Consider the following 27,997-nt stretch of genomic DNA (forward strand, 5'->3'; position numbering starts at 1 on the left):
AAGCGAAGAATCGAATGTATCGCGACGGTGTGTATTAAAAGAGAGGAAAAAAATCTCCTTTATGATCACCAGAAACAGTATTGTTACGCAGTTGATTTTGATCGTTACATGTGCATAAAAGCTTTGGAAATAAAATGATATGAAACGTACCTCAACATGCATTCTGTGTTATTAAATCGTCTGTTTGCTACTTTTTTTTTTTTATTTGTGCATTATTTACAGTCTTTCACTATTTTAATTTAACAGGTTTTAGGTATAACCTAAGGATGTTGAAAATATTAATAACTAAAGTATTATAAAAATATGAATTTTCTTCTAAGAACTATACGTCTTACTTCCGAATTAATAACTTTCAATGTTTCGAAAACGTAAAGTTAGATGTCTATTTAAGGAATAGTTCCAAAGTAACGTATGAAAGTGAAAGTAATGGCCAAAAAGGGAAACTTCGACGAAAAAAAGGATGACAGTGCAGCGCGCACCGCTCTTCGTAAAACTCGTAAGAAGGAGTGATACGTCCACCGTGAAAGGACACGACGGTCATGCAGATCTTCGGGGACGAGAAACTGGTCCACCCACTGGGAATTCCAGATTATTTCATTCAGTGATTGTGGATTGAAACACATACATATCGAAGCCAAAAGTGCAGACAGCATTTATTCAAAGTGACTTGATTATCTGTTGTCACCGAGAATAGCTATTTGATTCAACAATATATGAATTAAAATATTAATAACAGAAGATAGTAAGAAATATATGCTGCATCATACTTTTGTTTGATTTGTAAAGATTTTTGCGAATATTTCGTGAAAGATTAAGGAAGCTACAGTTACGTATATATAATTACTTAATGTCATCGTACGCGGATATGATGTCTGAATGTTTAGCACGGGTACTTGACCCGCGCTCTTTAAATACGGAACAGCGATTCAACGGACGAAGATAGCATCACCATGAGGTACGAGAGCAAGATCTATTTGTATGGTTGGTGGAGTGCTCCAGCTGGACCTAATCGACTTACCAAATGCAAATGAAAAGAAAACAAAAAAATATATTCTATGCATAGACAATTTAATTATCTAAATCCCCTCGCTCCAGTGAGAGAATATTAGAAATATTATTAATAAAATAGAATAAATTTGATATTTTAATATTATATTAAGATTTTGCTATCAATTTAATAATCTTTTAATTAATATAAGTATTTCGCGATTAATTTATCAGTGTCTTGCAATTAATTTGTAGAAATAATTAAAGTTTAGCTCGAAGCATTAGTTTGACTCGAATGCATTACGTAGACAAAAATAGCATTAAGTAGTAACTCGAAATATAATGACGAAAGCCATTTATTGCTTACGCAAGTGCACCAGTTGGAGCCAATCGAGTTGCTGAATTCGCGGCTCTTACACGACCAGGTCATTGCCACCGCTGTGCACTTGTTTTATTAGTTGACTTTGGCACTTGACGAGAAACAAATCATCATTAGACTGTCCGTTGATAATTGATTTTATGTCATCGTAAACATTCCAGACTACCATCTAATTAAGCGATTTGTATGTAATCTATGTACATACGTAATGTACATATCTAGTTGTCAAAGAAAATTGTCAGTCGCAATATAATCAGTATTGCTAATTATCAATATTTAATCCATACAACTTTTTCGTTATACGTGAAAAGAAGCATTTTTCCTGATGAAATTTTTAACTAATAAAAAACTGTGACAAACTTTCATTGTAATTTGCACAGGGAGAGATTTCAACGACAGATCTTTACAAAGAGAGAGAGAGAACACTTTTATTCTAAAACGCAGCCTATCGGTTTTCTACCTGGGACAAAGCTAAGAACCTTCTCAGACTTCGTCGGGTCACGTCGGTACCAGGTAGTGGGGTGTAAAGTTCTGAAGGGCCCTATTCAGGGCCGAAGATTCACCAAGAGGCTTCTTTTTAGCATCCTTAGCATCATCAATCCTATTCCATACGTTCTTTTCACTTTAAATTATTTTTAAAATTAATTTTTCACATCATATTTTTTATATTATACATCATATCTTCATCATTACTGTATTACATATCATATAATTCGAAATCAATTTATTTCGCTTAAATATGTTTGTCCTTAATTTTAATTCTGATCATTACTTTATGTTTCTTCATTTTACTCAACATTATTTCTTTAGTTTATTTATATTGGTTATTTTTAACATTTTTAACATACATGAAATTAAGAAAATTAAATAATAAAAATTCATTAAAGAATGTCTATTAATTTTACATTTATCAAAGATAGGCGCAAGTTAGATTACAAAATTAAAAAATTGTCTACCTTTTATTATTAAATGAAAAGGCCTTTGAATCAAATATTTAATAGAAATAAAACGTTTCCATTATTTTGCTAATATTGCCACAGAAGTGAAAAATTAATTGGAATAAATCCAGTATACAATTAAATATAAATCCAAAAATAAAACATTGAAAATTTTTAGAATTTTAATTGACGAATATTATTTCCAAATTAAATGATATAATATAGATATATAGATGGAATACATATTTCAATGAATAAGAACGCAAGGAACAAAATCAAAATCTTCGCGAATCCGTCCCTGACCCTACCGATCCCTACGGCAAGCAGTGGATCCGAGAGTTTCCACCCTGTCCCGTCTCTTTTCCTCTGGTACACGGGGGGCAACCTGTCGAGAGCCCCAGCATCCTCATCCGCCTCTTCCTTCTCTCTTCGATCCTTCTGGCGCGCATAGCTGCCCATTTACCCGCGTCTCTTTTTCCGCGTCTCTTGCCGCGAACGGTGTGTGCACCGATGGAAGGGGCCAGAGGCCGAAGGAGAAGGAGAAGAACCAGTCGTGAACCAGAACCGTCGGTCCACAGAATCTCCCAGTCACCTCTCCGAGACTGTGCGGGGATCAGTGTGTGTGGAAATTGTCGCGCGCGATCTCGCCGGTGACCGTGCAGGATCGATCGATCAGCGTAAAGTCGCGCCGCGCCGTCCTCGTCATCGTTGTGTAGCGTACAATCGCGCGCGCGTCGATCGCGATGATGATGCGGGTGGTGGCGAGCAAGGATGGAAAGAACTGACAGGTTGGTAGGTCATTCTCGTGTTTACGTAAGAGTGCGATAGGTTCGTTTGTGGATGATTTACCCGAGAGAAAACTCAGCTCCCAAAAAAAAGCCATTGTGAGAAACGAGTGTTTTGCGGTCATAAAAGGACGCTGTGTATATTTAATCAATTAATTTTAATTAATTACTCCGAGTTTTTTATACGTACATTCAGCTAAAATTATAAAGTTTGCAATAAAAATAATTCATTTTTTAAACGAATGATAATCAAATCTTTTCTCATTCTTCATTTATAACATTTTTAGAATTAATGAGCAGATAATCAAGAGACGATGTGTCAATATTAAAATGCATTTATAATTTTAAACAATTTTTATATGCGGCAGCTAACGTGAATTATTGGAATTATTTATTTGAATCGATTAAGATTTCTCATTGTACTATGTTGATATTATAATTAATATAATTTGAAACTTTCATAAAGAAAGATTAATAAGTTGAGAAAAATTAACTTTCAGTTAAAGGTATTTCAGTTAAAAGCATAATGTTTGCTAAACGATTATTATATTGCGAAGGCTTGGATTAGCCTGAGATTAGAATCTTAAATTAGATCTAGAGCCAATCTCATGCGCACGCGATTCCTACAACTAAGAGCTAACTACCTGACGGTAACATAATTGTAAATTAAATTTATTCGCTGCGGCATGTTAATAAGCATCCGAGATAGATTGCGGCGATTTTGCCATGTTGCGTTATTATTTCATAACTAGGGTCATGAATCTTGTTAAATGCATTTATTGAGTTAATTGATTAACTATTTCACGCATACTGCACGCTTGTTGCACATCGGTTAATCGCTAGAACGTCGACCAAAGAGTCAATAACCCGTGCTATATGAGGCCGATTATGTTATTGTTTTACGATAAACCCTTGTTAGGAATGACGTGTTAATGTCACACTGACACGATACATTTATATCGTACAATCGCAATATTCGTATTACAAGACAGAATTCTCGAAATATCATCATGTTATACTGCTTTTTCATAATACAAAAAAAATTAAATCTTTATTGATTCCATTTTTTATTATCTATGGAAATCCAAGAATATTAATTCAATGTCTTTTCTCATAGTATGGTCGTTATCTGATGATCGCATTATTTTAGCCTAAAGGGACTGATATCAGTGCGATCAATTTTGCACGATATAAATGTATATGTATATGTGATTATCGTATTTCAATCGCAGGCAGGGACACCCACGACCGTTTTCAATTTGCATATTGTACTGCGGCGTTACAGAACGTCTATTTATGAACGATTGCATCGTTATTTATATTCTAGGTATGCCTGATCGCAACTTATCTCTTTATGTGTATCAGACATGTTATCGGACACCCTTATGATGCCAGGCCCCATATATCATGTATCGACTTTAATACGAATGTTATTTTTGAACGTAAACTTTTTGATAAAGCGTTTCTGCACGCAGCCGCTTTATTATCAATCCAATACCAAACGGTATACGGATGTTTCTGTCATAAAAGACGAAAGTATTTATGACAAACACACAGGCAGAAAATACGTAGAAAAACATCGCGTCAAACACGTTGCTGCGTTAACTACACCAATCTTTTCTGCATACAAATCTACGACACACCGGTGCGTGCACCGTCTCATTTAAGAGCGCGCGTATGCTAAGCATCGAGTCACGATCATTAATGATTGACAGCAATGTGATCAAATCCGCAAGCGTACTATTAGGAAACGTTATTAACGATTAGAACGACGCATAAGTGATTGGTATTTATCGAATGCTTTCGTCTTTTGAGAAACGGCGTGAGAACGGGAGCTTGAAATGTCAAAAAGTCAACATAGTTAACTCTCGATTTTTATTCAGTTTAATCCAAAAAATATCAATAAAATAAATATCAATAAAAAATTAATAAAAATTATTTCCATTTACTCTCATTTAATCAAGAGAAATTTTAAATATAAGAAAAATTTCATAATTTAATGTTTGTAGAGATTATAGTTATTAGATATAAAATTTAAAAAGTGGAATTAATAAATTGAAATTAGTAATGTATATAGTAGAAGATAGATTCTGAAATCTAGAAGATTTGCTAGTTGCAGGGAAAAAAATTTTAGCAGCGGAATAACATAAAAGTTAATAGCAATGAGATCATCGATTGTAATAAACACTAGTAACTTTCCAAATGTGCTACACAACGAAACGTATATACGTGTCTCTCGTAGTGTTCCACGCCCGTTTGCGTTCACATCTTTTTCAGGAACGAAGGTACGCAGCCTCCGGCTGCGTGTGCAATTCTTTCCGTTTCACGTAATTAATGCTCTCGCAGGCTGGATTACACAGGCCGCCGTAATTGCCCGGAGATTAGTTCGCCATTAAAGCGAAGACAGCGTAAACGCCGTTTCCGCGTAGAACGAATAAGAATGTGATTTAACCGCGTGCGCACTTTACGACGCGATACACCTACCCGTCGTGATAACACGCGCTGCGCCCCGAAGCGATAGTGAAGTACTCGAGGAGATAGTTCGCCTGCCTGCCATCGCCATTTACATTTCGATTAACACTCGGCACGGCGGACACGAATATTATTGCACTCAGCGAGGTTTGCGCAATTGTCGGAGAATCTACATAATGTCACAAATGCCACAAATGTAATTGTTGAAACATCGTGCAAAACACGCGACGTAATCCATTTATATAGCATAAAAACATCGAAAATAGCTGTTTTATTTTATACCACCGTGTGGGTAGAAAGAAAGCACGGCTGCTAATAACACGGAATAGAAATATGTAATTATATTAACTTGATAATATGTAAGTAATTGGATACTCTTTCGAGCAATTTACGTGAAACCGACAATGCGAACATGATATGTCTAATTTGCGTAGGCTTTTACTATCGATGCGACATCGTTCCGACTTGTCATTTTCTATCGGCTAATAATAAGATATTTCCATAAAACGAACTCTTGCGTGCGCTTCGAGAAGCAGTAGCAGGTGCAAACAAACTCTCATCTCCATCTTTTTTCCTGCCTGGTGATGCCGACCTATGTCCACACGTGCGTCAATGCACATGTGCACTGTTACATAACGGCTTGCAACATCCATGTGTATTTGGTTTGTAACAAAAGAGAGTATTTAGCACACAATCACCCGTATGCCATTCCTATGTTAATGCGCGGCACAAATTGCCATATCATTCACCGAAGCTCCGCGTTCTTAAAAATACGATACAATGCTATTTAGAAACTGTAAATTTCCTTCTTGATTAAGAAGATTTCATGTGTCAATTAAACATTTAAGTTGCTCTGATTAAACAATGGATACTTCATATTTTTAAAATATCAATCATTGTCAAAACATTAATGATAAATATATATTATAAAATAAATTTTAATAGGAAATAGACATCACAAAAATTGAAAATTGAAACGTCTTGACACTATTATTTATATGTTTGGAACATGATTTCACTTTCTTCTTAATAGTTTTGTAGGACGATACAAAAACGCGTGCATTCCCATGATACCTCACGTGTGGATGCAGCTGTCGGCATAAGTAACAGATTTCTCATCGAACCATTAAGCAGCTATTTCTCCCATCTGCCTAGATTGTAGCCACCTCTGACATCCACACGAAATTCGTAGAAATACACATGGATATAGCAAGTCATCTTTTTTGAATTTTATTTCTACTTTTATGTATATACGTAATAAATTAGTATGCAAACAAAATAATATTCATACTTTGTCGCAAGTGGGTTTTATTTTCTTCAAGAATTTAAATTCTCTCGAATCCTGAAAATAACACTTACTTTTGTTTGTCGTATATATTTATATTTATATTTATGAATTACATGTTACATTCGCGCTGCTTGCTTTAACGTACGTGAGGGGCATTTATGAATGTAAAAATGTAAAAGTGAGTAACACGTTATTCGCAATGCCAGGACCTTGACATTATTTCTGAGCTCGATTGAGTCGCGTAAATAATCGTGAGCTACGCTTTTGACAACTATGGAAATATCTCTTTGAGGCACCGCAAACGACGTCATCGCACAAAACGTAATCGCATTGACAAACGCTCCTCGGGAAAGGAAGATACGTAATTCTTTCGCAGACGTTGTTATTTATACGAGTTTCGTATTCATTCCTCATTAGTCGTTCATGAAACGGATATGTTTAAATCAATATAAAAGGAAAATGCGCTATCATGCATCATGTATAAATTCAAATCGAATCAACTGCGTGAATCTCTAATTAATCTCTAATTAATCTTAATTAACTAATTGTAATACGAAACTGCAATTTGTATATGTATGTAACTGATATGATTTTAATATAATTATCATCCATTGTAGCTAATACAAAATGATATATGATGCTTTAACGTAAAATAATACTTTAATTGTATCAAATTAAATTAAAAGATGAAACACCTAAAGCGAATTAATATATTATTTTCGGCTTTCGCGTTCAATCGTACGTATTTATCTTTTTGGCGTGTAATAAGAGAGAGATTGCATTACAATAATACTATGTCAAAGTTCTATCTCAACTTTTTTCATACTCAACTTATTCTTTTGACGAAGTGAGGGCTTATATGTATATCTGACATACATGCCGATTAAATGTGGCGTGCGATTGTAATTTATTTTACGCAAGCCACTTTTCTCCCGCATATACTATAGTGTTGTAAACAAATACCGTTGACGTGCGATCACTTGACCATATGAAAAATGAAAAATCAGCCACGAGCAACATGACCGTACATGTACAATAATGAGAGGCTCAAGTAGAATACACCCAGCGAGTCGGTCAGCACGAAATAAATCTCTCCTCGCTTAGTTGCCTTTCTTGGCCGAGTTTTTGTTCCCGTTGCACTTGCCCCCGTAATTATCCGTATGACGATAATCACGCTCGGCGAAACGACAACGGCGTCCACGTCGTCGAGTTAATGAATCCTTTACCGTATATGTGTGTATGTAAAACTTACATAATTTTTTTATTTTATACCTCCGACACAGAGAAAGAGAGAGAAAGAAAAATACTATACGGTAACAACACAATTTATTAAGTGAAAATTATTCGAATAAAAACTATAAAAAATATTATTACATAAATAATGAATTATCAATTTTAAAGATTAAATAATAAAATATCGATATTAAAATAACTGACAAACAAAGATTTTTCTTAAAAACTCTTTACAACGTGTTACAAATATTTATATGCTATGATTAGCACAATTATTTTGCATTGATTCAATTCCATTTATTTTATCACATTTTCTTCATTGGGCCAATCCAATTGATAAATTCTCCTACCACATAAGGCATTTCTCTCGTAGAGATGCCACACGGTTTATTTAAAATTACACGATACGTTTATTTAAAATCGCATCCCATGGTGAATGACTTTCTGTGCAATGATGAACTCCGTTTATCAAAATAAACAATCGTTGAAGCAAACGGTTGCACGCACGACTGACAGATACCGTACATTAGATGTAAATAGAGTCACTGGGAACTGTCTGTTACTCAATACTCATCTCAACGACACATCAATTCTTAAACTCATATGTATATACGTTTGCATTAATGCTCATGATTATTGGTGACTTTGCATAAAAGCCCGAAATCGCTGTATCAGTTTTTTTTAATTTTATTACATCTCAATGTTATTTTTATTTCATATTCCAAGTAGGTCCCATTATATTTCAATAAAAAATTAAAATTTGTATTCCATTTAATTTGTTAGACATTAAATTCGTTGAAATTTTCTTTTGGATACATAATTATATAAAAACATTCTTATAGATTTGTTCCTTGATTCCACGTTATCATTATAAATCACTTTTAAATATTCACTTTTCGACAAAGCGATCAAAATTTGTACAATAATTTTAAATATAAATAATTATCGCAAAGTTCTGTTTTAAGAATGAACGTGCTATTGATATCATAATTATTAATCGCTTAAATGTGCAGAGATATTAGTGAATTCTCGAGTCATATTTGGTAAACATAGTAAACGTGTGTCTATGATTGGCGCGCGATCTGGCTTTGATGAAAAGGAACGCTAATTGAATGACCGGAGCGGTAATCAAAGACCTCAATCAAAGAGAGAGAGAGAGGGAAGGAGGGAAAGATAGCTTCGTTTATGGCGTTGTAAGAACGGACTAATATACAGGATCTCTATCATGATGTGACCGTGATACGTAACAATCATCGTTATTTTCATCCATACAATAAAAAGTGATATAAATAATACAATGCGTTATTTGCCGATCGCGATTTTACGAAAAATATGAAATTGCTGAGCGTAATATTTTCCTAATCATTCCCGAGGACAAATGGAATTTAAGTAAGATAATCTCATAAATTTAGTAAAATCACAATCAAGATAGCTACCAAGGTGGACGTGAGACCTTCGCTAAAACATGCATTAGTATTTTCGATGCGAAATACGATGCGTTCAACATTCATCGCAGCTACATCTAAAAGTCAATTTCACACGAATCCCATTTTATTGACGCTTTGCAATAAAAAAGACGCGCATATTTTTAACCGCAATTTCAACGAATATATTCGATTGATATAACAATAACGTTGCAAAAAAATGTAATAGATAACACTATCAATATGGCCAACAATGAATTTTGATGAAAGATAATATCATAACATAAATTATCTCAACTCGTGAAATAAAAAATTCGTTTCTCTCTCTCTCTCTCTCTCTCTCTCTCTCTCACTTATAAAATTTAATACTTTTCATTGAAACAATATTGGGAACGAAAATGTTACCGTGTAAATATTCGAGCGCTACCGAGGAATTTAATAGATCGAAAAAAATATTTGCAAAATTTTTATTAAAATACGGTTTTTCAAAAGTATTAATAAAGCGCTACATTGCAGCTAAAAAAATGCAATTACGCCCGAAAGATTTATTCAAAGCAATGTTGTTATCGCTAAAATTGATCAGTTATCCAACGGGATTTAAGAAGGATGCTTTCCACGGCAGCGATTATTGGCGCAAAATGTGTTCTTAACTCTCGAGCTTTAAACACTCTTAAAGGAGTGAGGTCTATACGCTCACGCCGCGCGAGTTGTATTATTCAAGTCGCACCGCACGCGTGTGCGTAATGTGCATGGGCGAACGAGAGGTTGATAGGTGGGCTTACGGGTGTGCTTATGTTCGTTACCATGTACCGGGTGAAGCGAAGTGGCCGTGAGAATTTTTCAGGTAGCTCGAACTTGAGAATTTCTACGTCTGTATGCCATATGTCCATATTTTTCTTTCTCTTTCTCTCTCACAAGACTTAGGTTCTCATGAAAACTAGGTATATACAGCATGAACGAATAGTTGAAAAACCATTAATATTTGTCGGAATAGGTAAAAATAAATTTATTTGAAAATAAAATCAAGTTTTTGGAAACCGAATTCGTCATTGTTGTTGAATTAGTCTCAATGCGGTATAATATTAAATATCTATTTAGATTTAATATACATTTTTTTAACCCCATAATTTTTTCAAAATTTTTCTTGCTACGTTATACGCTAGAAATCAGTTCTTTTTATGGTGAGAAAAGAAAAAACACGAGGTCTACGTGATTTCTAGTAAATGAAAAGAAGCGGCGCGACACTGGCTGCATAATGCATGCAGATATGCATCGACCGTGCTTCCTTTTAACGCGACATGACGAATCAATGAATAGCTTCTTCCGCGCGGAGTCCTGTAGCGGCACAGGTGCCGGAATGTTTTAAGCACCCTTTACATTTGTCCGTCTACATACACGCGCGTGTTCGTGTGTGCTTACGACGTCGGCATGTAGTGTGTACGAGAGAAGTCTTGCGTGCACGCCCACGCATCGCACGCCTCCGCGGCGCGCGAGGCCTCGTTGCAACAGGCCCCGTGTGCCACAGGCCCAATAAAGGAACACTCACACTGTACTCCAGGGGAGAGGCACGTTGTTATGGCAAAGAAAACAAAAGTAGGATGCGGCTGAATTAATCTAAATAATCTTTGACAATCAGATGGCATTCAGAAACAAACATTTCATTCAGTATTCTTCTCATTATTCCACATTCTCTCTCTCCGATTATTATTCCGCCTCAATAGTATTAATTATCGCATGCATTTGTTAGAAGAAAGATCTGACAAAATATTGTGAAATGTAACGAATTTTTGAAAATTTTAGCGTAATATGATAATTTTATCATTTCTATTATTTTTTCTTAATAAAGCTTTTTTAATAAAATACATAAAAATTGGATTTTAATGGCGTGGATGTAGCTTTATTAACTTCGATCTAATAGCTGTGATTACGACTAGCGTGCGCTACACAATACCTTAAGCGCCTTTACCTTTTATGTCTAGAAACGGGCGTATCTAATTTATCTTCAACACTTATATATAAACGCGATCTCATTAACTCACGTAATATGCGACCCCGTTATCGCGCGTGTTCCTTTTCACAATATCAAAAAAAATTTTTTAAATGGCAATTTATGTACAACAGTAATTTCGAATTTGTATTATATAATTTAAAAGAGTTATTTATGCTTATTTCCTAATCCTAGAGCGTTCAAATTTTTAAAACGAGAAAGTAACCGATAGACTGAAGTCTTAGCCTTTTAAAAAAGTTCGTAAGTGATTGTCCTCTATGTAGAATTAACGGCTGACTGAGCAATCGTTGAAGTTGTAGAACAACGGATTTCCCAATAACGATAATCTAATAACGGAATGTTAGCAACACAAAACTCTGTACTACGTCACAATTTATTATGCAAGACATTTTCCCAACACAGCGGGCAGCGATAACGTTGTATAATCTATGTTAATCACGTGTTTTCCCGATGTCTGTTGAAAATCAGCACTGCAAAATAGCGATGCAATAAAACAATTTTACGAGCGGTTTCACGCATTTCTACTGCGCTTCTCAGTACTTGAAATTCCTTTCGTGTTGTCATTTTTGGAGTAACTTCGCAGTTAACCGCTAATTTCTAAACTAACAGTTTAGTTACGACTATAAAAATTATCGAAGCTATAGAAAATACTATTTCAATTCATTAAAAATTTTTGGTATTTATTTATATTTTTATTTCTAATTTCAATTTTTTAAAAATTCAATTAATTTGTGTGCATCTATAATCAATATTTACCATAAAATATCAATACTGACTTTTGTGTGAGAGATTCGTATAGCCTTCGTAGTTACCGGTTCACACTTTATTCACAATATAATGGGCGGTGATAATCACAAATTAAACACGGTAAGCAAAGAGAGGCGCATAATTGTCCTTCGACTGACTCGCGCTATCTTTAGATTCATGGTAAACAGACGACTTATAATTTTTATCTATCTACGCGTGGTAAAGTTTATATTGCCGACTTTTTTTTATTTTCTATTCGTTATAGGAACCAAAAGATTTTTCAAACGTAAATTTTTTTAAATAATATATACGACCAGTAATTTACAAATAGAGTACCACAAGACTAATTCTAAAAAATGTATAATACAGTTAGTTCGTTTTTACGTTCTAAGGAAACTATTTTTCCCTCCTTTCTTCTCTCTCTTTGATTGAGATCTTTGATTACTGGAATATTTAAGTATTATATGATGCTGGAAATTTTTACTAAAGAAAAAACAATTCTGAACTTGTTAAAGAATTTACATGTATTTCTCGATAAGTGTGGAATATCCTGTAGCGTGCAAGATTAAATCAATTGCCTAGTCGATTGAAAAAGCACACGCGGATAAAGAGAGGCACGTCTCGTAGGTGTTCCGAGTGTTTCGATCTGATTCCGCCGACGATAGCGATCTACATTCGAGTTTAATTTCTATTTATATGTCCCATTGTCGCGGGCGGACGCGGAATGGAGATCAATTTCACGCTCAACTAAATCGCGTGCCGCGGTATCGGCATGTTGTATTGGGAAATCCTTGAGGCAAATGTCTCGTTTGTTGTTTCGACGACGACAAATAAAATGCCAACGTACAAAGAATCGCAGGAACTTAATTAACGCTACTCGGCATTCAAAGTTTGTGAGCACAAAAACACCGCTTTTACAATCGTCGACGTTTACGACTTTTATTAAATTAATTACATGAGAAATCGATCATAAAACATTGTGCTAAACATCGAAAAAAGCGTTCTGCTATGGACATATAAACTGATTTCTTTTCTCCATATTAATATTATTTTTTTCTTCAGTAAATCAAATGTATTCATGTTTTAATAGTATTAATTGTAAGCATAAAATATTTATAATAATGTATTTTCAATTTCTTTGAAAATGTTTCCCCTTTTGATTATTTGTTTTCAAAACATTCGCGTTCGGTTTCATGTGAATTTTCGCATGGCCTCGTTGTCGTTGCGGTGGAGTCGTTACTTCCTGTTGTTGCACCGCGAAAGAGCCATGAAAGAGAGACCGCATCTTCGCGGCGAGAAGATGACAAAAATACGCGTTATGGCTCTAGTCGTCATCCGGTGCGGTGATATTTTCGGCGTGCACACATTCATTGAGAAAAGCCTTAATGGGCGGACACGGCGTGTGGGCGCGCTCATGGACACGTTACGTGTGTGCGTGTGTCCACAGCACACAAATCCATCATAATAATCTTTCGAGTATGTACTTTGTCTCTTTTAGTGCGCAACAGACGTCGAACAGACGGAATATCTCGACCTTTGTAGTATGACATTCGAGTAGTCGGTCATTCCCATTCACTAGAAAGCGGAAAATGAATGGCTAGGCATCGATGTGCCCGAGTCACGCTCGAATAGCAAAGAAATCGATCCTGAGTGCGTGGCCGTTTCCGGGTTATTAAGTATACTTTTCAGCACACATGCATGAATACACACATATTGCTCAATCTTTCTAATCCATTACTCCATTTTGAATATATATTTCGCATATGCGGCCTTTAGAATTATTTTACATAGTAATGGTAAGGACGCACATTTTTAGACGTACTTTGCCGTACCAAGAAGTCAAGAAAGAGTGACGATTATAAATTACTTTAAAAGGTAACGCGAGTGTACAAAAATTCGTCGTACAGCTGTCATTGCCGTTTCCGCGCGTTGAAACTGACAAATGGTCCAAAACATAAAGAGCGCCATTTCTTAGAAGGGCCGACAAACGCACGCGTTCAGGGGTGTTTGAGAAACATGCGTGATATATTGGGCTTTACATGCGTGCTTTATCGCGGTTCTAAAGCCGCGTTAGGTGAAGTAGACGGGCATAAAGCATGACGCACAAGCTTTGTAACTTGTTGTTTCACGATACAATCTCGTTCGGAGACGACGATGGAGTTTTACGAGCTCTCAAGTACATGGGACGCGAGTAAGTTACGAACCGCGGAAGGACGATGCCCGAATGACTCTCAAGAAGGTCCTGCGGATCGTCAAGATCCGATTTTCTCGTCGCACACGCAGGATCCTTTTCATCCGCTGTGATCTGTATGCCTGCACTTTGATGATGCACATGACTCTTTATCTTTCACTCCTCGCTCTTTTTTTAGTTTCTTCCTATTTATATACGGCGAAGAGTCTCGTTGTACCGCAGTTAATATCATACTTTGAGAAAAAATTGCCGCTGCGAGTTGACGGAAAAAAACAGGAAATTGATATGAATGTATCCCGCTAAATAAATGTAATCTCTCACGTTACTAATAATTGTTACGTATCCTGTTGTATCATGTTACATCCTCATACTGATAATGCAAGGGTAGTGAGCGGTAATGAATTATTCAGCGCACATCGAAAATTTCTAAAGTTGCATACTTTAAAAGGTTCATAAAAATATATTTTTGAATCAAGAAACATTTTCAAGAGAAAATTATCATTTTAACGTCTGACATTATATAAAATCTTTACTGATATATATTTAATCTCAAAATATTTATTTAAATTAATTAAAAAATGAAATAATTTTTCGGCCGTCTATTATGATGCAATATTAGTTATTTCAATAAAAATATATAATGACTTTAATTAAAATTTAACTTATTATTTGATTTTAACATTTCAATTGTTACTGTACTTATTTTTAATTACATAAATAATAATAAAAACGTATAATAACGAATAATTTGTATATATGACTTTGCATATATGATTACATCGGACATACTTTACTAGACGCTTCCAAGAGATCTAATAATAGTTCGCGCCAAGTTCAATATTATCTAAGAAGATCAAAGAGGCGAACACGTTGTACTTATCGGACAGATGCAAACGATCGCATCCGTTGCGGTAGCCGAGACGATAATTCATAATGCAGCTGAATGTATCATAATATCGCGCGTATCATACGGCGGAAGGGAGGATCGCAATATGCGCGAGTAGCCGGTCCTCTTGCACGATTTCTCTATTGTTTACGAGCCATTGTGTCCGTAATCGCGGGCCAGAGGCCAAGGAGACGACAATACGACATGTCGCGGCATTTCTTTCGGTGTGCATCGTGCGCACGGCGCGCGACATTGCAGTCTTATCTGATCCGACACGAGAGAAATGTTTCGTCGCTGTGCAAACAACTCTTTTCCTTTGTCGGCGAGATAAGCCGGATTTTCCCGCGCGGGATTGTTCCGCTTTATTGCACCGCATACTCGCGACTATTTATGCGCTCCGTTTAATGGAATCTCGCGTTTCACTTCGCCAACGGTTGTTCAATTTCGATCACTTTTGGCAGATACCATGGAAATGAAAGTTAGCACACGTTGTTGCTACTCTCGCGAGCGCTTTCGAGCATACTTCTTTCAGTCTCTCGTAGGTGACAAGTGACGAAGATTTTTATGGCACAGCCTTACATAGAAGTAAACGGGGCTTGCTTTCGCCGGAAAGTAATGATGATGACGTTTACGGTGGCATGATGAGATCTGCTTGGATGAATCAGGCTTCGATCTCATTCTTGTCATCTACTTATATAGTAGTTTCTTTGTAATTAAATAAAATCGAAATTTTCAGATCAGTTTCACGAAAATTTAAAATTTTTTAAAATATAGCGTTAAACGCAAATGTTAAAACGCAGTGATATTCATCGTAACAAAGTGTGTAATTTCATATATAATTACGTCATCCATTCATATGAATTAGTTAACGAGAATGTATTACAAGCTAATTATTATAATTGAAATTCTCGACTCAATCGAGCTTATGATATCCAATATAATATAATATCCGTTTTCTTATAGCATTACCGGCGAAAGTCACTTTATCTAGTGCGCACGTATTTTCCTGTCGTTGCACGCCGATCATAACGAAACACGTGTAAGAGCTTTGAATATCTTATTACAACATTCATGAATATATTATACGTCGATGTCATAAGATAATTTTCTGGCGACATTAATAGATAATCGAAGATGAAAGTGGTTGTACAAGGGCATTAGCCTTGCAAGGACGAGCGCAATCATTATTCACTGCCGTCGTCTTGTTGCTACTCGCTGACTTCACGTAGCTATCTACATATGTTTTGGAAAATCTAACGCGAGATCTGAACTACATTGAAATATTGAAATATTTATTAACATAATATTTTTTTACACAATTTTAAATAAGATTCAGAAATTAATTTGATTATTCGATTGTAAATTATTTATTCTTTATTTACCATGTTCTGAGAGGCAAAACCATTATTTCAGAAAATATTTGAATAAAAGAAAAAATATGAGCTCGATATACCTTACATGTAATGAACGAATAATTAATTTCTCGCGGAGGCGTCGCGCGTTATGTGTCGCTCCAATTCCTACAACGCGCGTATGGGCGTACTATAATTCGTTATCAGGCAGTCGAGCTTATCAGCGTGACAGAAATACTGTATATCGATCCAGTTTAGCACTGTCGGATAGAAGTACTTCAACGTAAGCCGCGTTCGCGTTTTTCGGTGCGGAATTTCGCGCGATTTATCGACACGTTCGCACGTTCCTCGTTTTTCTGAAATTAGGCCATGGTTTCTGCGCGCGCGAAGTCGCTGACTTTACTTTCCATTCAACGACGACACCGAGTCTCCCTACACTGTACGTGAGTCGCCTCTAAGTGGTCCCTTCGAGCTCGCCAAGGCAGTTTTCTGTTGCGAAGAAGAACGTTTCATCTTGATTCGATCGTGATTCGAAGAATTTTCTCTCATTCGCGCGAAAACTTATTCGCTCTGTCTTTCTTCAGTTAGTTTGTCGAAGGAAATTGTTTGATTGATAAATGATCTACGTGACTCTTTGATAAAGATTTTCGAGAAATTTCCTTTATCAGTAAGCAATCATGATATTTCATAACATGAAATAATACTTTTGATTCGAAATTATAATAGGTAGTGTTGAAAACTTCGACATAAGAGACTCGAATGATTTGAATAAAAAGTGAAAGTTGTGCATTTTTTCATTACATCATGTTTCATCAATTATCGTATATGTATGAATATGATCTAGTTAAATTATTAATGTATACAAGATGATACCATCTTTTGAAATCAATGAAAATCAGTTGAGCGAAAGTTCTGATCTGAACTCTGAAAGAATTCAGTTGTAAGACGCATAATGAGAACAAACACAAACGCGTTTATTTTATCGGCAAATAAATACATGTCTATCATTTTATATTTCTCTATCGCTTGAAAGATAACGTTTTCACAGAGATATCTCTTCAAAATATCGATATAAAGATAATGAATGTGCAAATATAATAAATACAAAGCGCAGACTGCAATAAAAGAAATATTAACTCTTAATTATCCTAAAATTTCTGCAAAATTTAAGATGATATTTTAAGCGAGCGACAAGTAACTTATCGAAAAATGTCGAGAGAGTTTTTAAAAAATTACAATCGGAACAGTTCACCGAAAACGTTCGTAAAAATATCTGTTGTGAGTTTCGACTGACACCGAATATCTTCCGCCCGTCGAACAATTAAAAGTTTGTGGGACGACAGACAAGAAACCGCGGGAGGACGCACTGTCGTCAGACCAGAAATCCGGGATACGGAATTAGCTCACCCGTCGCGGGCGCGTCGTGAAAACCATGTTTAAGGAGGTTTATACCTTTCTGCGGTTTAAAGCGCGACAAACGTTTGGTGCCTAAAAGCGCACTCCGCACCATCCGCGTATAATAATTCTTTCAGCGTACGAACGCGTGGATGATATATTGCGACAGCGTCGTCGCAAATTTCCAAGTCACGTGAATAACTGTCAATTAGTAGAAAAATGCGTATGAGTCGAGCCCTGCTTTATTTTACGCATACGTATAATATATATACGTATAATAGATTTGTTTCAAAGTGTCTTGTGAATAATTCAATAAGAAATTGCTAAAAGGCCGCATAATTAAAGTTAACTGCAGAGATTGTGTGTACGAGTTATAGAAAGTATCGAAAAAGTCTGCAAGAGAGAAAATATATTCGCGATTAATTAATCTCTCCAGAACTCGCAATTCTGTGTAAAAGAGAATGTTTTCATATCGCGCGGCCCTGTTATTAAATGCTAGTTGCTACATCTTACTGATTATGTTAATGAAGATTTTGTTGCGAACAAACTTTCGCTCAATTGAAGCTTAAGAAACGAAGACAAAGCGACTGACTAGATCACACTACGCGATTCTTGACGAAGGTGTGTCAGACGGTTAGAAAATTATATAATTATTCCGAGAAACTACAACGGCTGTGCGGTTGTGCAATAATTGCAATTAGGGCGTGCAGGTAATTGTTTCGACTTTCGCTCAAAAAATCTGTCTATTGCCCTCAGAACTCCTTCCTTTTCGCATCTTTTTTTCTATACGCGCGAGCACAGAAGCGCACGCATTGCAATGCATGAATCTCTTCATGACGTTTACGCGGCTGACGTACGATTTTATTTGTACTTTCAGGATTACAGAAATGCGGATCTGCAAGTGCGTCTGACGATCAACCGGGATCATGGCCCTCACTGTCGTTCCCTCGACCCGCGTTTTCAATGGAAACGGTGAGTCACTTTTAATAAAAGTGCATGCGTCTATGGAGATCGTTGGCCGTAATCGAATCGGAAATCATAAGCGTGCAAGTGCAACGAACTGTGCAACACACAATATTATTTTACATTTGAAAACAAAATCCAAGTAAAATATGAGAAAGATAATAATAATCATTATTCCAGCGAGGGAATTATTTTCCTTATATAATTTTATTTATTATAAAAACGTTATATATATTTTGTGTTATATTATTATCGTTATTATTATTTTGTAATTTTGTTAAAATTATTTCCCCTTCTTGTAATTATGTAACGAGGATAAAGGCACCTGACTGAACATAATTCAAAATCCCATGCGGAATACTGCGACACGGAGACGTGTCGAGGCGGAATTCATTAAGTCATTGCCTGCATGTACATATGTGTGATACTACGAGCAGGCGGTATGACACTAAATAGAATCTCCATATTCACCCAACTAACGAACTTCACGAGATTATTATTACTATGTTTCTCTGGATACTTGCCAGTAGTTACAACATATTTCAGTTTACATTGCACCGCGGCCACTAACCTCGAACAAACGCTCGTTCAACGAAGATGAACAGCACCCGATTGATTTAATTCTAACAATAGATTCTACCGGCCAAAAATTTCTTCCTTAAATCGTAACAATTAGTGAACGGAATTGTTTAAAGTTGTCAATTATTTTAATTAATCGCAATTGATAATTTAAAATTTTGTATAATATTAATATATATAATTAATTATATATATATATATATATATATATATATATACATATAATTTAACATGCTTTTCAAGTGTGAAAAATTAATTACTAGATAAAATAGCATCATTAATCATATACTCGGCACAATAAATTAATCATAATGAATAATTAATTCAATTTTAAATTTAGATTTAAGGAAGAAATATAGCGCTTTTTGAATAAACAGAATGTGCAGAAATTATATCTCTGTTATCTCGACAATGCGACCTTGACCAGTTGTCTTGAACAGTAAAGACTCATGTTATCAGAGATAAACATATTTCAACGAAATTTTCTGAGATAAAATTTTTTTGCTTGTAGTGGGAACGCAGGCGTACATTTCCGGTTCAAAATGCCTTTGTTGTCCTTATGGATATCACATCGATCTGGACTTTGTGCGTTATTGCGAAGCCGTCGCGGCCGGAAGTACCGGGGACAGGCCCAGCATGGAGCGACGCAAGAAGCGAGAACGCCGTAGACAATGTCAGTCGATGGAGGTTCTCCTGGGCCTGGTAATTAATTAGGGATCCCTCTAATTACGTATACTGAAAGCACGATTGTGCGGCGCTTAACAAATAGTGAAACCGGTTATGTATTACTACAGCATATGATTTCCCGAATGCTTATACCTGTATCAAATATGTAAATTACATTTGATATTTTAGATATTTTATGTAGGCATGTTATATTTATAATAATATTGATTATTATAATAAATGATAAAATTTTGCTTTAATTTAATTACCGAGACAGCGAATCTTAATTAAAATAAATTTAACATTTATTTTGTAATTAAGTAAAGTGGGATATGATAAATAATAATAATAATTGACGTATTATGGCCTGATAAAAATGAAAATTGTGACAAGTCATAGATTTTCTTAAATGTCTTTTAATTCTATGTTTATATCGTAAAAATTACCGTAACTTTAACGAACATTGTATCAAATTACTTCATACTATCGTGCCTAGTTTGCACTATGTTTCCGCTAAAATTTACCGACTCCGACGAGATAAACGTGCTCATCGCAGGGCGACGAAACCGTGAAGATTCGAGATAAATCAGTCGACAAAGCGCAATGCAGTGCACGGACATAATTCATCGGACATGGCGAACAAGCGCCTTCGTGTTAGATTCCTTTATTTTTGATTCTAGGTAAGTCCGGCACTGGCGGGCATAGAGGCCGAATTACCGAAAATACCGCAAGAATGTACGACCGCGAATGGAGTGACTACTTCGCCGAGATCAAATCATCCGCCACCAAGACAGCAGAGAGATTTGCATCCCTCGCCAGTCGTGGATCTCAGCGATGTCGTGGATGACTTCGAGGCGACCCTCAAGCGATCTTGCAAATCATCGAAAACTTTTGATCGTCGACTTGTCACAGAAATCGGTAAGATATTGCTTCCTTCACATAAGAACGAGAAATATTGCAAACGTTAAATACAAATTACAATATCAAATTCATAAAAAATTGTTATAGAATAAGTGTATAAAATTAATTATATAGTTATGATTTCTCTATTAAAATATTGCGTCATGAATTTGACGTTTGCAACATTTGTCTTTTTTGTAGAAACAATTATCGGTAGACTGCACTTATTAATTTCTTGAAGTTTCTTGAAAAATCTTGAAGATTTTATGATCTACTTCGTGTTAAGTACTGACTCATCTCTCGATTGTCAGAAACAGAGTTCTGATCTCTAATATTAACGGTAAAATTCGGTCGAGCGAAAAATTCATGGCGAAAAATCGGAATGTCATTTTGAAGAAAAACGCTTTTGCGACCGCCGCCGCGCCGTAAAAAGCACAATGAATCGTGCGACGAATTAACGGCTGTGGTGAAGGAGCGGAGTAAATAAAAGAGCTCTGATAATTTTTCACGCACATTGGATTTCCTCGCGCTAAATCCGTTCCCGGCCATCTTAGGATTCTCCATGGCCCAATGACCTGCTATAAGTATAGCGAGGAAGCGATGCGAGGAAAGAAACGGCCCCTTCCGTGTCTTAGGTGCCGCTTTGAAGTCGCCACGGCATCGGAACACGTTAATTATTTCGTTATGCGATCGCCTTGTTATAGGCACCAGTGTTAATTTCACGAGGTCTCGCGTACGGAATAAATCGCCGCGGAAATTGAATTGTTCGGAATCATCGACGCGTTAGAAATTACTTGTGCGTAAGCTTTCGGCGTCCGAGGTGATAATTGAATAACACCTTGCCGATTGAAAGTGCGCGGCTATAATTAAATTGCGAGGAAGCGGAGTAACGAACGTGTAACATTTTTTCCGTTGTGTTCACGGCATATCTTCCGTTACCTTCTACGATGCAAATGAATGCGTTTATTCTGCTGAATATTTTCTTTTCGCTATATCATTTTGTATAAGAGATATGTTCCTTCATTTTGTTTTGCGCTATACACTATCCGAATTAATTTAGTTTCTCTTCTTCGAGAAATTTTCATGCGCAATTAAAATTATAAAACTTCCCAAAATAATTAAAATTCCTTATTAATTTCAATTACATCGTTAAAGCGAAAAAAAAGAATCGTTAAAATGAAGAAAAAAGGTGTGCAAACTTCTGTGCGCGTATACACAGTTATTTTTTTATTACATTTATACGAACTCATAATAAGTGACTTTTATCATCGGTGTACGGTAAAGAATTTTCATGAGGATATTATAAACTCAGAATTTTATAACTCCTTTAAACGTACCACTTTTAATTACGAAGAAATCGTGCTGTCGCCGTTAAACATTTTATTTCGCAGACTCTTAATTTTATCAGATGTTTTTAAAATGCTACTCCGGAAACCGTTATTCCTTTAAAATGCCTTAAAAAGATGTCCTATCTTGCTTTGAAGTATCGCGTAGGGGTTCATGCAATGGTTTGCAAATTCTTGCATTTTGAAATTATTAAAGTATTTTTTCATAATAAATTTAAATAGAATGGCAAATTAACTGATATTATTGGATGTTGAATATCTATGTTAAAGTTTAATTAAAATAAAATTTTAATGCAAAGAACACAATATGAATATTCGAAATAAATTATAAACAATAATTATTCGGTACAATAATTACACGGTATCAATAATTAATACAAAATAATAATTATATTAATTAGAATTTATTCTAGTTTTATCGAATGTATAGATATTTAAAACAAATGTTCTAAATATTAAAGTATGAAATAAATTTCATCGAATAGGAACAAATATTTTCTTTCGAGATCAATGCAATATAGCACGAAGTTTAGAAGAATCATTAGACAAAAGACATTTATCTCGTATTGAGTCAGATGTTTTCCCGACTGATTAAGGAATGAGACGGTCATTGATACCATTGATGATTTTTTTATTTTGCTATCGATCACACTTATCTGATAATTTGGAGAACATCAGCCTGCTTCGCACGCATTTCACTCTCTCGCCGATTAACGAAGCTGTTATGCTGATTATGTTTCACTTGACGACAATCGCGGTTCTCACGGATCCAAGGGGAGCTGTCTGTCTTGGAGAAAAGAGTTCTCCCCTTGTCTCTTTCAACGAGACGAGTCGGCTCATTCTTACGCTTGTTTTGCGATTTATCGTGTGACCGACAGCACGTCGCCGACAACGGAAACGTGTTGCAAGGTAAAACGGGCGGTATCTTCTTTCGTCAATCAACTGGCAATTAGTATTATACAATCTTCACAAAAGAAAAGAGGATGTTCAAAAAAGGAAAAATTTAACTAGAGATTAGAATTGAAGAGAAAAGAAAGAAAGAAAGAATGAATGAATGAATCGTTATTTATTATACGCTTTGCAACTGTATCTCCTCAAGCGCAAAGAGAGAAAGAGAGAGAAAAACTTTTTTGTTTATTTTTTAACCAACGAATTTAGAATTTGAGTTAGCTTTAATAAAATACTTGTAAAAATATTATATTTTTTTTTATATTATGTGCGCCAATAAACTTATTTCTCTGAAAGTGAATATGTTTGCAATCAAAAATTTTTAACAATAATTTTAATGATATATAAAAAATTTTTATATTCCGATTTTATTATTATATCATTTTTCTGTTATATGTATTAAGGATTAGTATTATATATTATGAACGTTTATATGCATGTATAATGAGAATTATTTTTATCTATCTTTTATTAGTAAATTACTAAATATTCTAATGAAATATGCAGAGGAAAAAAATTATTCAAGATCGCTATAGATAACGGTAAATATTTCAAAGCGAAAGAAAGTTTTAATAACGTCTATTATTTCCGCGAAAGAAAAATCGACTAAATTACATTTCTAGACAACGAAAGGAAAGATGCTCGAGATACCTCGCCAGCTTTAGGGTTAATATCCGCAAAAACGCACGTTCTAAACCAACAATTAACAGATCTTAAAGTATAATAACACACTACGTCAAATCATCCCTCGGAGATCGGATCTACCGCGCAACGAGCCTCTCCGGCATCGCCCGTCGATTAAATCCCACGTGAAAACGCGTCGCGGCAGTTTCTTGCGGCTTTACGTGCTATTAAATCGCGATTCGAAGATAGCTGGCGGTCGTTTCTCTTCGCGGGCACGCAGAAAGGAGGTACGTACCGTACCGTACGAGTTCGCGAGGCTCGCGCTGCGGAACGCGGCGTGGAAGCCGCCGGTGCGTGGCTGGAACCACCTGCTTCCGGTCGTTGTACCGGTGGCGGTGCAACCGCCACCGCGTTTTCCTCGAGGCGCAACCGTATTACCCCGCGGTTACATTGCCGTTACATCGTCATTGTTCGATCGCGATGTACACCACCCTTTATATACAATCGCGAATTCGGCAATGTATACGTACACAAAAATGCATCGCGCGATCGTCCAACGTGCATGTCCGCATAATAGATACTCGTTTTAACAGATCTCTATAACGATTTGTAAAGAAGTAAACGTTTACCACATTATTATTTATATATTTTTGATATATTTGTTAAACAGCATGCACTCTCTAAAAAGAGAATACTGATAAAATTAAACATTAAGAAGGGAAATACATTTCCATAATGCAATATGCTTTCGATGCATGTAAATTTTCGTAGTAATTCTCAACTGTCGTGTCTGATTAGGAAAGTGAAATGATGCGTGTCATGCCATGGTAACGGGGTGTTTGCCTGCAGTGTCATAAACAGAAACGAGACGTCGAAGTTTTGCCTCGCTGGAGCTCAAAATAACCGGCTGCTCACGACAGAGTGTTAGCGCGATTGAATTTCAGAATTTCACATGTAACGTGCAAAATGGTTGGTAGTCAAGACCGATTGCTCGCGTAGCGTGACTTCACCGTCACCGTTCCTAGCCATTTCGGTGCAACCTTGCGCGGGCAAGGTGGTCACATATGGTCGCCTGCACCTGTCGAGCTAGACACGCGCGCACCCAACTGGTTCAACTATTTTCGAAGCACGTGCATCGAGAACGAACGAAAATAAGATCGCGAAACTGCTACAGCAACGATATAAATTCGACGACTGTGTAATCGGGAAGGACGTCGTGCGGTATAAATAATATAAGCAAGTCTTGTGCCAGGGGAAGGGGGGAAGTGCTCCGTGGCGTAATCATGAATATTTTATCGTTTCTCATGTTTAAGGTTCGGTCTCGCGTGAGTACCTACGCGTGTCGCGGTAATTGCGACAAATATAGGCTAATTAATTGCCCGCGGATGGCAATATGTTCGCCTGTTTGGCGACTTTGTATTATACAATTGCCGTTTAATCGTCGCCAACATTAACATGCATATGCTTAATTCAGAAGAAATTATGTACGCCAGCTAATCAACGTTCAATGAATATCAGTCAGTCATTGCTCAATTACGACGTTAATTGTACACGGTCGTGTTTGTAAAACATAAAAATTCCTCGCGTACGCCTTTCCAACACAAGTATATCTTTATTAAAGAAAACGGTAAAGCCCATTAATTTTCAACGTTATAGTAACATCCATTGTTACGTAATCATCATCAAGCAATATTAATTAATGACGCGTATGAGCGTATGCGAAAATTATAAAGGTTCGCAGGATGCAAACCCTTTCGGGTAGATCATTAATTTTCTACACATCATTAACTATTACTCCGCTTATTTCCCCCGTACCGAAACCTTCTTTCGAGCGCAACGAGCATACATAAATCATTATTTCTCACTCTCTCGGAGTAGAACGCGAAATTTCAAACGAAATAATTTTACCTTAAATAAAAACCGTTAAATTTTCAATCGGAAACATAAATATCTATACAAAATGATTAATTTATTGATCAAAAATCACTGACACGTATCTCGCTATTAATTGGAGTCGATTTCACCGAAAATGTAATCGTTCGTCGTTTCTTTACAACTTGCTTGTTATTGTTATGTTTTTTTCAATGATTTTTACGAGTTGGTAAGATCGATTGTGCGAACGTATATTTAATAAAAGTGGATTATTAACTGCTGTTTCACTCTCAACATTGATTCTTCAAAAGCAGACATTTCGTGGAAACAAGCAGCTCGTTGCGCTATTCTCGCGGACAAGATAGATAGACCCGGATACCGCCGCGAGACGCCGGCGCTCTTTTTTCCCGCGATTAGCAAATCGAGGGGGCATCGAAAGAAGAAGAGGGCAACGAAGGAAGAGAGGCTCTCGTCTCGTCCCCCACCTCCATTCACCTTTAACGCGAACGGCCGGGCGCGTTCGCCGAGGCTCGACGGCATCACAGTAGTCAAACGCAAACTGTCGCCGAAGCGGCGAGGAGCCGCGACGGACTATCAGCCGGGTGTATATCAGGGCGCCGCGCCGCGACGCGCCGAACGCGAACGAACGAACGAACGAACGAATTTGCCTAGGTATATCTACACGCGAGCGTCGCGATGTGATCGTCTCTCGGTTGCCTCGTCGAGCCAATTATATATCGCCAATTTCGAGCGACTTTTAAAGTCGCCCTCCGCGAGTGAGCCGTTTCTCCGGGCGACCCAATTCGCCGAAATATAAAGATGGGAAATAAACGAAAATAACACTAACCTCGTAGCGGGGTACGTCGGTGTGTCGGCGCATCGGCGACGGGCGGCCTGGACAGCTTGGACTCCTCGACGGCTCCGTCATCCAGGGAAATCGGCCGAGATTGCGAGCGAGGACGATTGCGAGAACGATTTCGCGACCGGCAGTGCGAAAAAGACCGACGATTTCGCGGCGGAGTAACGCGCGGTTCGACACACGATAAATCGCGTCACTATGAAGTTGGTCACACACACGTCGCGCCGTAGAAAAATGAGTAATACCAATCTTATAACTTTTCACTTTTGAATACTGACTCATTATTGGCTAGAGAAAAAATAGTCCAAATTTTGAGAAAAGAAATTATCGAGTATAAAATAGATCTGTGATGTTGTGAAATTGATAATTAATGTTAGCCGATAATAAATTGAATCCAAAGCGTTAGCGCGTTATTCTAAAATCGAAGGAAATAAAAAATTGTGGAAAATTGGAAATTATGATAATTTATGCATAATCCGATAATACGCTAATGTACCGAATTATGTACCTGAAAGATTGATGACAGATTTGAAATATTACGAGAACACTAAACAAAAAAAATGACGCTATAATAGCTATAATTTTTAATTAATTTACTTGCGAGACGTTATTAACCCAACCGTGATTCAATAAAAAAGATCGATATAAATCTCGTTCGAAACTGGACCTAAATCCGTAACAGTGTGAAGTAAACGACGAAAGTGCGAGAGTAATCGGCAACTTCAGTTGGACGCGTGGAATATTAACCTATCTAGTGTTTCGTCGTGCAACAAGTGCATCTCCTTCTTCGAAAAAAAATCGCGCAGAGAAGTAAATAGATCCACAACAGCGACGAGAGATCGACAAACAGCGAAAATGGGAGTGAAAAAGTTTATCATGAAGAGGATTCCCTTCCTCAAGATGAAGGCGAAGCGAAAATACCGTGAGTTCATTAATTCAACAATCAGCCTGAAAACGAGCGTTGGAAACAAAAGTATTTTTCAGTCGTGACGCAAATTTGATATCTCCTACGATATTTGCTCGTCAACTATAGTTTCCGCGATAATTTTCGAATTAAATGGAAAATCACCGAATAGAACAGAGACGATTGCATCAATGTTTACCTTGACTCGATGTTTTTTTTTTCTTTGCAATTTGATCGCCACCGCGGCGGAA

General features: G+C 36.5%; 1 protein-coding gene across 5 annotated transcripts in view; it reads left to right on the plus strand.

Moving 5' to 3' along the window:
• The first annotated feature begins 2,896 nt into the window (after window positions 1-2,896).
• Window positions 2,897-27,997, plus strand: part of LOC105450282 (KN motif and ankyrin repeat domain-containing protein 1) — a 34,304-nt gene continuing 9,203 nt past the window's right edge. For 2 of the 5 annotated variants that reach the window (XM_011690287.1, XM_011690357.1), the window contains exon 1: window positions 26,937-27,764. Coding sequence is in view for 4 of the 5 variants with exons in the window: in XM_011690357.1 (XP_011688659.1) it covers window positions 27,698-27,764 (67 nt within the window). In the remaining variant the exon portion in view is untranslated. Of the gene's footprint in view, window positions 3,093-16,948; window positions 17,130-18,725; window positions 18,796-18,962; window positions 19,058-20,138; window positions 20,330-20,973; window positions 21,212-26,936; window positions 27,765-27,997 lie in introns of those variants that run through there. The other 3 variants (XM_011690144.1, XM_011690091.1, XM_011690203.1) reach the window with 3 other exon arrangements.

The sequence above is a fragment of the Wasmannia auropunctata genome, unplaced genomic scaffold, assembly GCF_000956235.1.
Source record: "Wasmannia auropunctata unplaced genomic scaffold, wasmannia.A_1.0 LD336116.1, whole genome shotgun sequence".
NCBI classification, from domain to species: Eukaryota; Metazoa; Arthropoda; class Insecta; order Hymenoptera; family Formicidae; genus Wasmannia; species Wasmannia auropunctata.